General features: G+C 43.5%; 1 protein-coding gene across 4 annotated transcripts in view; it reads left to right on the top strand.

The window, feature by feature from the left end:
• LOC124613104 (CAP-Gly domain-containing linker protein 1) overlaps nt 1–13009 on the top strand; it is a 551251-nt gene that overhangs the window by 248297 nt on the left and 289945 nt on the right. For all 4 annotated transcript variants that reach the window (XM_047141701.1, XM_047141712.1, XM_047141722.1 and 1 more), the window contains exon 3: nt 12343–12475. In XM_047141701.1, coding sequence (XP_046997657.1) covers nt 12349–12475 — 127 coding nt within the window. In that variant the 5' untranslated portion in view covers nt 12343–12348. The remainder of the gene's footprint in view (nt 1–12342; nt 12476–13009) is intronic.

The raw sequence follows: 13009 nt of genomic DNA on the forward strand, positions 1-13009 counted from the left end.
AACGCAAAACCACCAAACTCAAAGTGCTGTGATTCACTCTGGTGTATTGTGAAAACACACATTTCATTTACTGGGCCTCGTGTTTCTCTAGCTGACCACGAATGTTTCATTTAACGCCAGTTAATTAATCATCAATAATAACCTTGGCCTGTCGCAAAATAAGGTACATCAGTACGCAAGTACAGATGGTGAAAAAAGAACTGCGTAACACAGTCGTAATTTAAAGGCTTCACACTGCAGCATTGGTGCCCAACACACTGTGGCTGCTGAAGTACAACGGGCCAACTGTTGCCGCTCACGCAACCTAGGCTGGATACTTATATCTCCTCCATCTCCTCTAGATACTGCGTGGCGTGACAACAAATATCTCTCTGCAACATATTTACCTCAAACGTTAGCACAAATACACCCCCCGCCCCCTGCACTTACATTTCGCTTGGTCGTTCAGCAGTATTGCTCGTTAAAAATCTCCTATTTGACGATATCCTCGAGGGTCAAATGAAGTACTGACGACAGTTCTAGGCGATCCGTCACAAACAGTACCATTATTGGTACTACCATAATTCTAACAACGTACGCAAAAGACGCGTCGCCAGCAAAAAAAAAAAAAAAAAAAAAAAAAAAAAAAAAAAAAAAAAAAAAAAGGGATATCTATTCATGAACACTTCCGTTTTTAATCCGTGGGTGATACACGGAAAGTAAGACTGTTGGCACCCCCTTGCCACATTCCGACATTTTCTAATTTCATCGTGGAACTCACTGCGAGAGATACATGTTGGAGGAAGTAAACTGTTTCCTCTGTTTGTACAGTTCTCTAACCTGTACCTTCATGAACACTTCGTAAGCCATTCTACACTTCATGGTGGAGGGTAATTCCTATCAGCATTAGCGGTCTCCTATCATCTATCGTATTCCATTCGCGTATGGAGCCCTGAATTCGTCCGATGATTTCTGTAATGCTTAAATGGTGAGGACTCCGTATGGCAGAGCAGTACTTAGAATTGCTCGCAGTGGCGTCTTGTATCCACATTTCGTTACAGATGAACCGCGTTTGCTTAGAATCTTTTCCACAGATTTAAATTGGCTATCCGCCTTGATGTGGATGATGATGATGATGATGATGATGATTGGTTTTGTAGGGCACTCTCTAACATTCTGCGTGGTGTCTGTTTGTTCTAAGTCGTGTCTCCCTACCACTTTCGCGCAACGACGCTCTGAGCGTGTTTTTTAGGGAATTGACTAGTTTGAACCTGGGACCTGTTGCTGGTAAGGAGACGCCAGACCACACATGACATGTAGAGTTCAGAAGAGTTCAGTGAGACTAGCGATGATATAACTAAATACTTAATGATTTCAGCGTCAGCTCCACTGCACTCCCTGTAAAAGAATCTTAATACTAACTAAATTTAGTGGAAGGGGTTCAAGGCTTTCCTATTTTTACTTAGCTGGTAAAATAACGTCGAAAAAGCAGTTAAGTTTACCATTGGAAATTTTATTCTACTCACAAAACATTGTTTATAAATTGCACTATTGATAAAAGGAAATGTTTTAATACAGGATAGTAAAAACCAACTGCGTTCAACAAAAATGTGAACGAATATTCCCTGAATGGGTTTCCAAGTTCTACAATGGATCGAAGGATGACCTATGCCATATTACATCTATAATCTAGGTTTAAATTAAGTTTCGCAAAAGAGAAAACTATCAAAATGGTCTACAGTGACCCTCAATTATCTTTAATTACTTATCTATCTTGTAAATTACAGTGGCTGATGTGGCTTCTCAATAATTATATAACAGAAAAATCATCGCGTTTCAGATTTTAACTTACGTAGCAAATGTGAATACCATGAGCTTCAATTGACGATCGACACTAGTATTACGTAAAAAGGGGATGTAACAGATGAGACTTCTGTATTTCTGAGGGAAGCCTTATGCGCTCAAAAATGCGGCATCGCGTGCGTTCATTACCTTGTCGGTGTTCGTCAGGGGGCGGCGGCCAGCGCAGCTCCATACAACTCGCCCTCTCGGAAGCAACTGTTTCCTAACTTCTCCTTACTGCAATTTACCGAAGTTGGTTTTAAAAAAAAACTGTCTGGCTGTGTTTCCATCTGACCAATCAGGGTCTCAATGTTAACCTTAAGCTCCGCCTACAAAAATTCTGTCTATCCAATGAGAAACGTTATACTTTTCGTGGTGGGGCAATGTTTTTAAAGTTTGCAACGTCACAGAGACGCGAAAAAGTCTCACGCTAAAACTTGCAGCTGGTGTGGCCCTTTTAGTGTTATCGTAAGATCTATACTGTTCTTCTGGAGGGCTCTAGCTTTTAACATGGGCTGGGGTGGTCCTGGTGGTTAGCTGGCAACGTGGGTGTCCGTCCCTTATCGTAGGGCCTTCTAGCTTAACACGGTTCTGCTCTCGGCTTCTGTTCTCGTTTCTGCCCTCGGAACTGCGTCTGTCTCACGGTGGGAAGGTATGACATGCATTTTGGCATTCTTGTGTTAGTCTGTGGTATTCCATTTGCTCACTCGTTACTCGTATTACTTTGGTTAATTTAATGTTACGATTTGTTCGGAGCTATGTGACATACTACTGGATTTGCTTATCATGTCAGGGTTTTCATGGAAGGTGTTGGATTTGCCTGACACCTTACAACTCCACTGCGCGCTCATCAGCGCCCGCACAAAGTCCTAATTTTTACACAATACAATCTAGCCACTGTCACGAATGATGATGATGAAATGATGAGGACAACACAAACACGCTGTCCCCGGGCAGAGAAAATACCCAACCCGGTCGGGAATCGAACCCAAGACCCCGTGATCCAGAGGCAGCAATGCTAGCCACTTGACCACGAGCTGCGGATTTCACAGTTATTGATTTTATGTTTTCGTCCCACTCTATATCTCTTTGTAGTCTTCTTCTCCTGACCTCGGTGTCGGCATGTTAATTTTTGAATGTTACAATGTTAGAGGTAGCCCTAGAGGCTGACTAGATGTTCTTTCTTTTGCCACCTTGACAATTGTGGCTTATTCGAATGGCGCGTTGACTTCATGTAGTCAAAACGATATAGGTTTTTATTCGTGTATTTGCGTGCGTAATTCTACATATATTTACCAATAATACATCTCAAACGAATTCTTCGATGACTTTTCAGTGAAGACATGGTTAGTCCATTCTTCAGAACTTTGAATACCTGAAAAAAATCTTTTGCCACATCCGCACTTAACGATAAGTGGAACGAATATCCTATACCTTCCAGCACGGCGATTTAATCTCATTTCATTCGTTGTCCCACTTCACTTTATTCAGTGGAGAAACAACAAGAATTCTTCAAGATAAAATCTTTTTTTATTCTGAGAATGGAGGAAACAGTTGCAGTAGTAAACGGACAGAAAATTAAGAAACACTGGAAGATAGTAGAAAATGGTTGTGATATAGAAAGAGCGAAGGAGACAATGGCAGTGTGAGAGAAAGAGAGGGACAAACTGGCAGCGGAACCTAGTTGACAGTGAGAGAACAGAGCCAGGAAAAGGCTGATGGAGACAGTGTCATTGGGAGAGGAATAGAGAGAAGGAGAAGGTGGAAGTGAATGAGAGCCAATGATAATGAGAGGCAGAGTCTGTGACAATGATAAGGAGGAAGAGAGAGAGAGAGAGAGAGAGAGAGAGAGAGAGAGAGAGAGAGAGAGAGACAATGAGAGTGAGAAGAGTCAGCAGCAGTGAGAAGGAATGAACAAGATAGTAGCAGTAATAGAGAGCAACGGGTAGACAGTGACAGCGAGAGAAGACAGTAGTAGCAGGACAGGACGAAGGAGACTGTGGCTGTCAGACAGGAAACTGTAACAGATAGAGACACCAAGAGATAATGACAATGAGTTGGGCTGAATGAGTGAGTGAGAAGGGGCAAGTGGGAGTGGATGGTTACGAGCGACTTACAGCGTTGGGCTACTGTGTGTGAGCGTGTTACATTTAGGGGAGATTGTGGGACTTAAGAGTTGACTTGCATATTAAAAAGAGCGTGCTGAGGAAGGTAAAGTGAGGCAGCTGGTACTCCGCTTTTCAGTCAGAGTCTTTTAAGCAGGAGCATATTTACCTTTTTGTGCTCTGAAAGGAGCATTTTTCCGTTGGTATATTATTACTAAACCGACGTTTCAACTCCTCTAGTGGGATCTTCTTCATGCTCTTATGATGTACCCGGTTAGGGCAAATTCATAAACTGATAAGAAACATAACGCTTCCTAACAACGTAGAAGAGTTGACGGTAACGGGAACGAAAACCTGCAGAAATACAGTATGAAAACTCTTACAGAAAATACATCCATGCCCCTCACAAAGGATTGCTTTGAACGTTATCTTATATCAGACAGACACGGTTAGGAATGGGTGTAACGGTTTGGTACATCCAGATTTAACTGCCATCGCATGAATCACTGGAAGAATTGCGAACGTAAGGGTTCAAATAGAGAATGACTACTACCTGCCTCCACCGGATTTTGTAGTCACTACATTATTCAGTTACACGCGCGAACATTTCAGAAAATGAAAGGAACCTCCTCCTCCTAAACTCTATTCAACATTTGCGTTTTGAAGAAGTCACCAACTTGAGATATCAGAACAGTAAATGTTGCAGTTGTCTCTAGACTACCTCGTGTCTTGTGCGAGTACACTGTGAGGATACGTAGCTTTCAGAGGAGGTAAAGGACAGGTGAGTGCTGCCAGAGAGCAAGAAGAAACCCACGTGTAGCGTGCTGCGGGCCTGACTGGATCAGCGCTTCCCACACGCAGTGCCAATTAAACAGAAACGCTCGTTCTCCTGTGCTGCCTTTTTTGGCCTCGCACCGGGGAAGCGGAGCGCTCGATCGGCATTTTTCCCGTTCGTTCCCAGTCGCCGACTTATTGCAGTCAACGGACTCATACACTTCAGTCCATTAAAATTGCAACAGCTTGGAGGCGGCTTTGAACAAACACTAAATTGGTATGAGGTGTACTGCATGCGTCATAAGCAAATGATTAGTATTTCAGTGCAACCGCATGCCGTAAATAAGAGTAATGCCATCTACGTTCTATATATAAGAAAATATTACCCAGCAGATTTCTCATCCAGAAGTCGTATTATAATGATGGTTGTTTGTGAGCTCATGATGTTGCCTCGTGGAGGAGCCCGCATCGGAATTCGACAGCGGCGAGAACGTGGTCTACTGTCACTGCTGTTTCCTTCGACGATATTGCTGCTCACTTTGTTAGTAACCTCTCAGTTGTCATGCGAATATGGAGTCGATGGGCTCAGGAGGACCATAGTTATCGGCAGCACTATCTCAATGCCCCCACGCGACTAGCGCCGGAAAGGATGAATATTATTTGTTCGGCCGCGTAGGATCGCACTGCCACGTCGTGCACCATGCGTTAGGACCTGGGCTTGTTTGCAGCAAAACACCTTTCCACATGGACAGTGTGACATTTGGAGCACCACGGACTGTGAGCACAGTGCTCATTGTTGCGGATTCCATTGGCTCGGCAGCTGAGAGGTGGGCCGACAGTGGGAACAGGACATCTTTATAGACGTGTCCCAGTTCTTCATACATCATTACTATAAACGTATCCGTGTGTGGAGGTTTCCTGGAGAACGAACGTTACCAGATTGCATTAGTCATCGTTATACGGGCCAAGTACCTTGCGTGCTTGTATGGGGTGCCGTTGGGTGCTCAGCAAGATTATCTCTGGATCGCATATCCGGCAATTTGGACAGCAGCTGTTCTACAGGGTGTACATAAACTCTGGGATACTTTCAATTATTTATTGCACAAGAACTAAACATTGTACAGATGTCATACATATTGCATTTTGAAGAGAATCTCTGAAAGTTTTTTTTAAATTTTTATTTATGGCTGAATGATACTTCTTCATTGTTTATTTTTTACTAGCTTCTGCCTGCGACTTCAGTCTCCTGGAATGGACCCACATTTAAAATTATTCCAAGGGATTCTTTCATCGATACGAAAGTACCCAACATCCTACACGGTTGAACTGCATCCACGTGCAATTTGATATGCGAACCACGAATGACCCTCATTCAAGTTATCATTAATAGCTTGAGTGGTAGCTTCATTTTAGATTCTGATTGATTTCTGCCTCGGATACTTCGTTGGAAACGATTCCAAAGCAGCCTGCTTTGTACAGATTAGATCTGCCCATTCCAGTTCTACGTTCAATGTTCAAATGCGTGTGAAATTTTATGGGACTTAACTGCTAAGCTCATCAGTTCCTAAGCTTACACACTACTTAACCTAAATTATCCTAAGGACAAACACACACACCCATGCCCGAGGGAGGACTCGAACCTCCGCACAGTCCATGACTGCAGCGCCTTAGAGGTTCCACGTCTTAGATTACTTTAAAATGGCTCTGAGCACTATGGGACTTAACATCTATGGTCATCAGTCCCCTAGAACTTAGAACTACTTAAACCTAACTAACCTAAGGACATCACACAACACCCAGCCATCACGAGGCAGAGAAAATCCCTGACCCCGCCGGGAATCGAACCCGGGAACCCGGGCGTGGGAAGCGAGAACGCTACCGCGCGACCACGAGATGCGGGCTTAGATTACTATATTGAAGAGTTTATTTGCTGAGCTACATTGGTACAAATATTTACATCCATTTTCTTCGAGGAAGCAGGCTTCGGATATTTTGCTGTTCTTGTTATGATTCATATGTCGTAATTTATTTATTTTTCTCCATTCTACGACTAAGTAGTGTCCAGCGCCCGCCCGGTTGGCCGTGCGGTCTAACGCACGGCTTTTCGGGCGGGAAGGAGCGCCTGGTCCCCGGCACGAATCCGCTCGGCGGATTTGTGTCGAGGTCCGGTGAACCTGCCAGGCTGCTGATGGTTTTGAGGCGGTTTTCCATCTGCCTCGGCGAATGCGGGCTGGTTCCCCTTATTCCGCCTCAGTTACACTATGTCGGCGGTTGCTGCGCAAACAAGTTCTCCACGTACGCGTACACCACCATTACTCTACCACGCAAACATAGGGGTTACACTCGTCTGGTGTGAGACGTTCCCTGGAGGGTTCACCGGGGGCCGAACCGCACAATAACCCTGGGTTCGGTGTGGGGCGACGGAAGGGTGAAGTGGACTGCGATAGTCGTCGTGGGGTTGTGGACCACTGCGGCTGCGGCGGAGCCTCTCCGTCGTTTCTAGGTCCCCGGTTCACGTACAACACAATACAAGTAGTGACCAGGAGAATTGCTGAAGATCATGGATACACTGATTCGACATTGTAACTTTTGATTTATTGTTATGTTACCGCCAACTGGTATTTAACTTCTCGCTGAGCAAGGGTAGTTATGGAGGTTAAATTTCCTATAAGAAGTGTTCTTAATTTTAAGGGTTTTATAGGTAACGGGGCGGAGTGAGATTCGGTCTCAGAAGGAACTGAAGGGGTGTACGGGAGAAAGTGCTAATTCTTAGTTTAGTAAGGAGTAGTCTCATCACGTTCCAGTATTCCACGTGCACGCATCATTTGCTGGTAGCGACTAATTCCATATGTACCACTAGAAAGCGCTGTCCGTTACATAAATTGTTTTGACTTATTCTATTTATGTTCTTGTCTTAGAATTTAAACATATATTCTTCAATTCAAAATATGCTGTGGTGGGTTGCATTTTCTTCCTCCGGCTGCTTCAATTAATGCAACACCAAGCATGATCAACTCTCCATGATACAGTCGGTCTTGCATTATTGGAGGACTAAAGGAAACGAAAAAGAAATTTAGACATGGAAATAAAGTTCAAAGAGCAGTAAAATAACATTTAAGATTTGCCAATGACATCGCAGTTCTGTTAGAGACAGCAAGGAGATCAGTTCAACGGAGTGGGTAACTCTTGAAAAGAGGTAATAAGATGGACGTTAGCCAAAGTAAAAGGGCGGTAACAGAGTGTAGCGCCGGCCGTTGTGGCCGAGCTGTTCAGGCGCTTCAGTCCGGAACGGCGCGACTGCTACGGTCGCAGGTTCGAATCCTGCGTCGGGCATGGATGTGTGTGATGTCCTTAGGTTAGTTATGTTTAAGTAGTTCTAAGTCTGGGGGACTGATGACCTCAGATGTTAAGTCCCTTAGTGCTCAGAGCCATTTGAACAATTTTAATAGAGTGTAGTCAAATTGAGTATAAGTCGATGCCGACGAAATTAGATTTAGAAAGAAGACGGTAGGAGTAGATAAGTTTTGCTATTTGTGTAGCAAAATAAGTAATGACCGTGAAAGTAGAGTATATATAAAATGAAGACTGGTAATAGTAAGAAAAGCATTCTGAAAAAGAGAATAGCGTAACCTGTCGTACAAATTTAAGTGTTGAGAGGTCTTTTCTAAAGGTTTGTCTGGAGTGTAGTACTGTGAGGAAGTGGAAACTTAAACGATAAATGGTACGGACAAGAGCTACTGAATCGAATTATAAAGAAAAGGTATTTGTGGACAACTTGAATAAAACCAGGGGTCGGTCGATACGATACTTCTTGAGACATCAAGGAATAGTTTGACGTAGCCATCGAAACCAAGAAACTTTGTGCACATAGAGTAGCGTAGAAAGCTGCATCACCCCGGTCTCCGGACTGCAAATTATAACAAAAAGAACGCTAAGACTAAAATCTTCTTTCCATTAGTAAGCATTAATTCGGAATCGTATCGCTAGTATGTTTACAGTTTCTAAACGGAACCCCATATTCGTGAAGTCACTACATGTTTTCTTTCGTACGAGTATTTCCGTGGTGTACAGAGTGTATCATAATTTCGACAGTTACATGGCTGTAGTCGTAGTTGAGGGAGGTGTGGCTGGCTCTGAGCACTATGGGACTTAACATCTGAGGTCATCATTCCCCTAGACTTAGAACTACTTAAACCTAACTAACCTAGGGACATCACACACATCCATGGCCGAGGCAGGATTCGAACCTGCGACCGTAGCAGTCGCGCGGTTCCGGACTGAAGCGCCTAGAATCGCTCGGCGACCGTGGCCGGCTGAGGGAGGAGTTCAAAGTGTCGTCCTTGTACTTGGATGCATGCCTGTACCCGTAACGGCAGCGAGTTTCTAATGCTTTCAGACATGCCTGGATCATTTCGAAATTCTTGACAAGCATTATGTCTCTGCTCCAATTCTTCAATCTTGTTAACTGAAATGGCGTGCATTATACCTTTAAAGTGGGCTCAAACACGTTCACACCAGGTGACACTGGAGGCCACGGTACAGGTTCTGCTTGCTCAACCCATCGTCAAGCAATCTTGCAAGATGATGCCGCAGAAACCGAAGGTAATTCCGTGTTGTTAACATTTATCGTCCGATAAGAGGATTACTACGTTTCCCTAACCACACATTCAATGAGAAACATCGCTGATGTGAAGACATATGCACAGTGTGTGGGTTGGAGCGTAGAGGGTTCAAAACGCGAGAAATGTGAAAAAGAAGCACACCGTCACTAGTGAATGCTGCTTCATCTCTAAATAAAATGTTATCAGACGCAGCGTTGCCTACAGCTTGTTGTTAAATCCACTGACAGAGCGTCCGCCTCACCAGTTCACTAAAGTCGTTGGAGCTGGCACAGGTACATTGCATCGGAATGCCTTATTCTCCGCCCGCATCTCGTGGTCGTGCGGTAGCGTTCTCGCTTCCCACGCCCGGGTTCCCGGGTTCGATTCCCGGCGGGGTCAGGGATTTTCTCTGCCTCGTGATGGCTGGGTGTTGTGTGATGTCCTTAGGTTAGTTAGGTTTAAGTAGTTCTAAGTTCTAGGGGACTGATGACCTAAGATGTTAAGTCCCATAGTGCTCAGAGCCATTTGAACCTTATTCTCCAAACACTACTCTGGCTCATTCCAGTAATCTGTGTAGCAAGTCTCCTTGTCGAGATTCCTGGAGAGTTTTCGACTGTTCAGCACAGCTTCAAGCACAGGTGCAATTCGTGCAGGCCTTCCCGCTCGCGCAACGTGTGCAGAGCTGCCAGTTTCTGGAGGTGTTACTTCACCCTTCGAACGTTGATTTCGGGCAGGATATGTTTCTCGGTACAAGCGTGCAGCCTCTCCCGCACATTGCCGTTAGTCCCACCATACAGGAAATGCATATCTGCATATTTCTCATTACTGTAATGTTCCATGTTACCAACAACGCTCGTACAGCACAAAATAACTGAGATGAGAGGCACTGTGATGCTATATTGTACTGCCGATCCGTTCTGCTTACAGCTCGACGTCTGGAAAATGTTAACAAAGACCATCTTATTGAATAAATACTATCTTTTAAGCGAATCACAGTTTGGTTTCCGAGGTGGCAAAAATACGGAGTCAGTCATAGTAGAATTCACAGAAGTTGTACTTGATGCTCTTGATAAAGATGAGTGTGTCACAAGCATATTTTTGGGTCTTTCTAAGGCGTTTGATACAGTCGACCACAAGATCCTAGTAAATAAATTAGAAGCATTAGGAATGAGAGAGGTAGCTAACGCCTGGTTTTGATCATACCTAACAGATAGGGTACAAAGAGTAGAGATAACACATACTTCAAATAGATCTAAACATTTAGTAAAACACTTATCAGAACCAAAATACATTAATATAGGGGTTCTGCGAAGTAGCATGTTAGGACCAATACTGTTCCTGATCAATGACTTATTTAGTAGTGTTACTCATGGTGAAAAAATCCTCTTCGCTGATGACAGCAATATTATAGTCACTGATAAAACAAGAGAACTGCTTGCCGAGAAAGCAAATGAAACTCTCAAGGAAGTTTATGATTGATCAATAAGTAATAAAGTGACATTGAACATAAAGAAAACTAATGCCATGAATTTCAGTTTGAAGAGGAAAAATGACAATGTTCAGTTAAATGTAGATGGCACCTGTATAGACTGTGTAACAAATGTAAAATTTCTAGGAATGAATATTGATTCTCAGTTGAAGTAGTGTGAACACACAAAGATACTTACAAACAGAATGTCATCAGCATGTTATGCCCTTAGAATCCTATCATCAGTGTGTAACATGCAGTCTCTTTTAGATACACATTATTGATATGCACGCTCAATTCTTCGCTATGGAATTCTTTTTTGGGGAACAAACGCACAAAATATGAACACAATTTTCGAACTCCAGAAAAGAACCATAAGAATAATAACCAAAAATACTAGTCGAACTCATTGTAAAGTTCTGTTCAGAACACTGAGGATTTTTAACTGCTCTATGTGAATACATTTACGAGTCAGTTGTACACATCAAAAATAAAATTGGTAATTAGTGCACAAATAGCTCTGTCCAAGACCATGCAGCAAGAGATAGACTCAACTTACATTTACCAAGAAAAAATAAACCAAAATGTACTTATTTAAAAAAGCAGCTAAAAAGTACCTGTTATGCAATACATTTTATACACTGAAGGATTACTTAGCTAAAACAGAGTAGGGGTTTGATAAAAATGTTATACAAATAAATAATAATAATAATTATTATTATTATTATTATAAAATATCCAACATTCCACATAACACCTTCACTTTATGTTTTTTTCCTTTATTTTTCCTTTCTAGAAATACTTACCCCCAAGCTATGCATAGCACAATACTATTCCTCTTTCAGAGCTCAACATCTCACTCATAATGGAGGGATACTGACTCAATTTTTCAGGATAGCAAATGGGAAGTTGCGGTACAGAAAATGGCCCAGAGATCATCAGTGTGTGTGTGTGTGTGTGTGTGTGTGTGTGTGTGTGTAATGAGTGAAGTGATATGAAACGATGTGTGCAGTGACTGATAGTGAGATATGAGTGAACAATGTGGCATTACATTATTTAATAAGTTATTTGTAAAAAACGTATTGTACACCCGGAGTAAATCTAATGATTGTCTCTAGCTAGAAGTCTGTAAATGTGTATAAGAATTAGTTTATTTTAAATTGATCTAAATTTGTAAATACTTTGACATGCCCTATATCCTTGTAAAAAGAGATCTACGGATGAATAAAGCTACTGCTACTACTACTACTACTACTACTACTACTACTAGTACTGCCACCACCACCACCACCACCACCACCACCATACCACAGTCCGGTATGCGGCGTTACGCAGAATCAATTGAGTGGCGGATGGTAACCAGTAAGTCGCAATTATCTCGCAGATGGTTTGTTTGACAACCTGTGTTTACTGAGACGTTCTTGATGCTAGTATCATGTAGTTTCGAATGTATGTGTTTACGCCATTAATTATGATACATCCTGTGTAACACTAGCGGGTAATATATAGGAGCGTCAGAGGTCGACGGTGTTTCTTGGTGTGTGCTGAGAACTTGTGCGTGGTGTCGTTGCAGGCGGAGATGAGCAGCGGGGACTCTGGGTCAGGGGCGGCCAAGCCCTCGGGCCTGCGGCCGCCGTCCAAGATCAGCCGGCCGTGCTCCGTGCAGCCCAAGCCGGCGCTGCCCGCCGCCGCCACGCCGCGCCTCAGTGAGTACGCCACTAGCCTCCCGGCTCACACTTCACCCCACCTCAGTCTGTGACTTTCCAGCAGCGTGACAACGGTGAGCAGCCTGTCTTACTATTGCACCGCACATTCCCGGTATACAGCGCCCCAGAAAATAGTAACAGCAAACACCTAATACGGTGTGGGCTAGAGGATAAGACTGACTTTCTGATAAAAGCCTGTACCGTGGGCGTTTCTGCCGGTATACGTAACACTGATTACTGTGCAGCTAAACGTTAAAGCAAGACACAGAGGCATTAAAGACATTAGCTGTCACTGGACTTTGGCTTATGCCAATGGGGCCAGTTGAAAATTTGTGCCAGACCAGATTCGAACCCGAGTCTCCTGCTTACTGGGCAGGTGCGCTGACCACTACGCCTTCCGGACACAGTGGTCACTACAACAGCACGAACTACCCTAACACGCCTCCAGTCGGATCCAAATTCTCAATTTATACCACACGTTACTGATGAATCGGCGAGCTGACACAATTAATGAGGTTAATAAGCAGGGGCGCT

This window comes from Schistocerca americana, chromosome 1 (genome assembly GCF_021461395.2).
Source record: "Schistocerca americana isolate TAMUIC-IGC-003095 chromosome 1, iqSchAmer2.1, whole genome shotgun sequence".
Classification (NCBI taxonomy): Eukaryota; Metazoa; Arthropoda; class Insecta; order Orthoptera; family Acrididae; genus Schistocerca; species Schistocerca americana.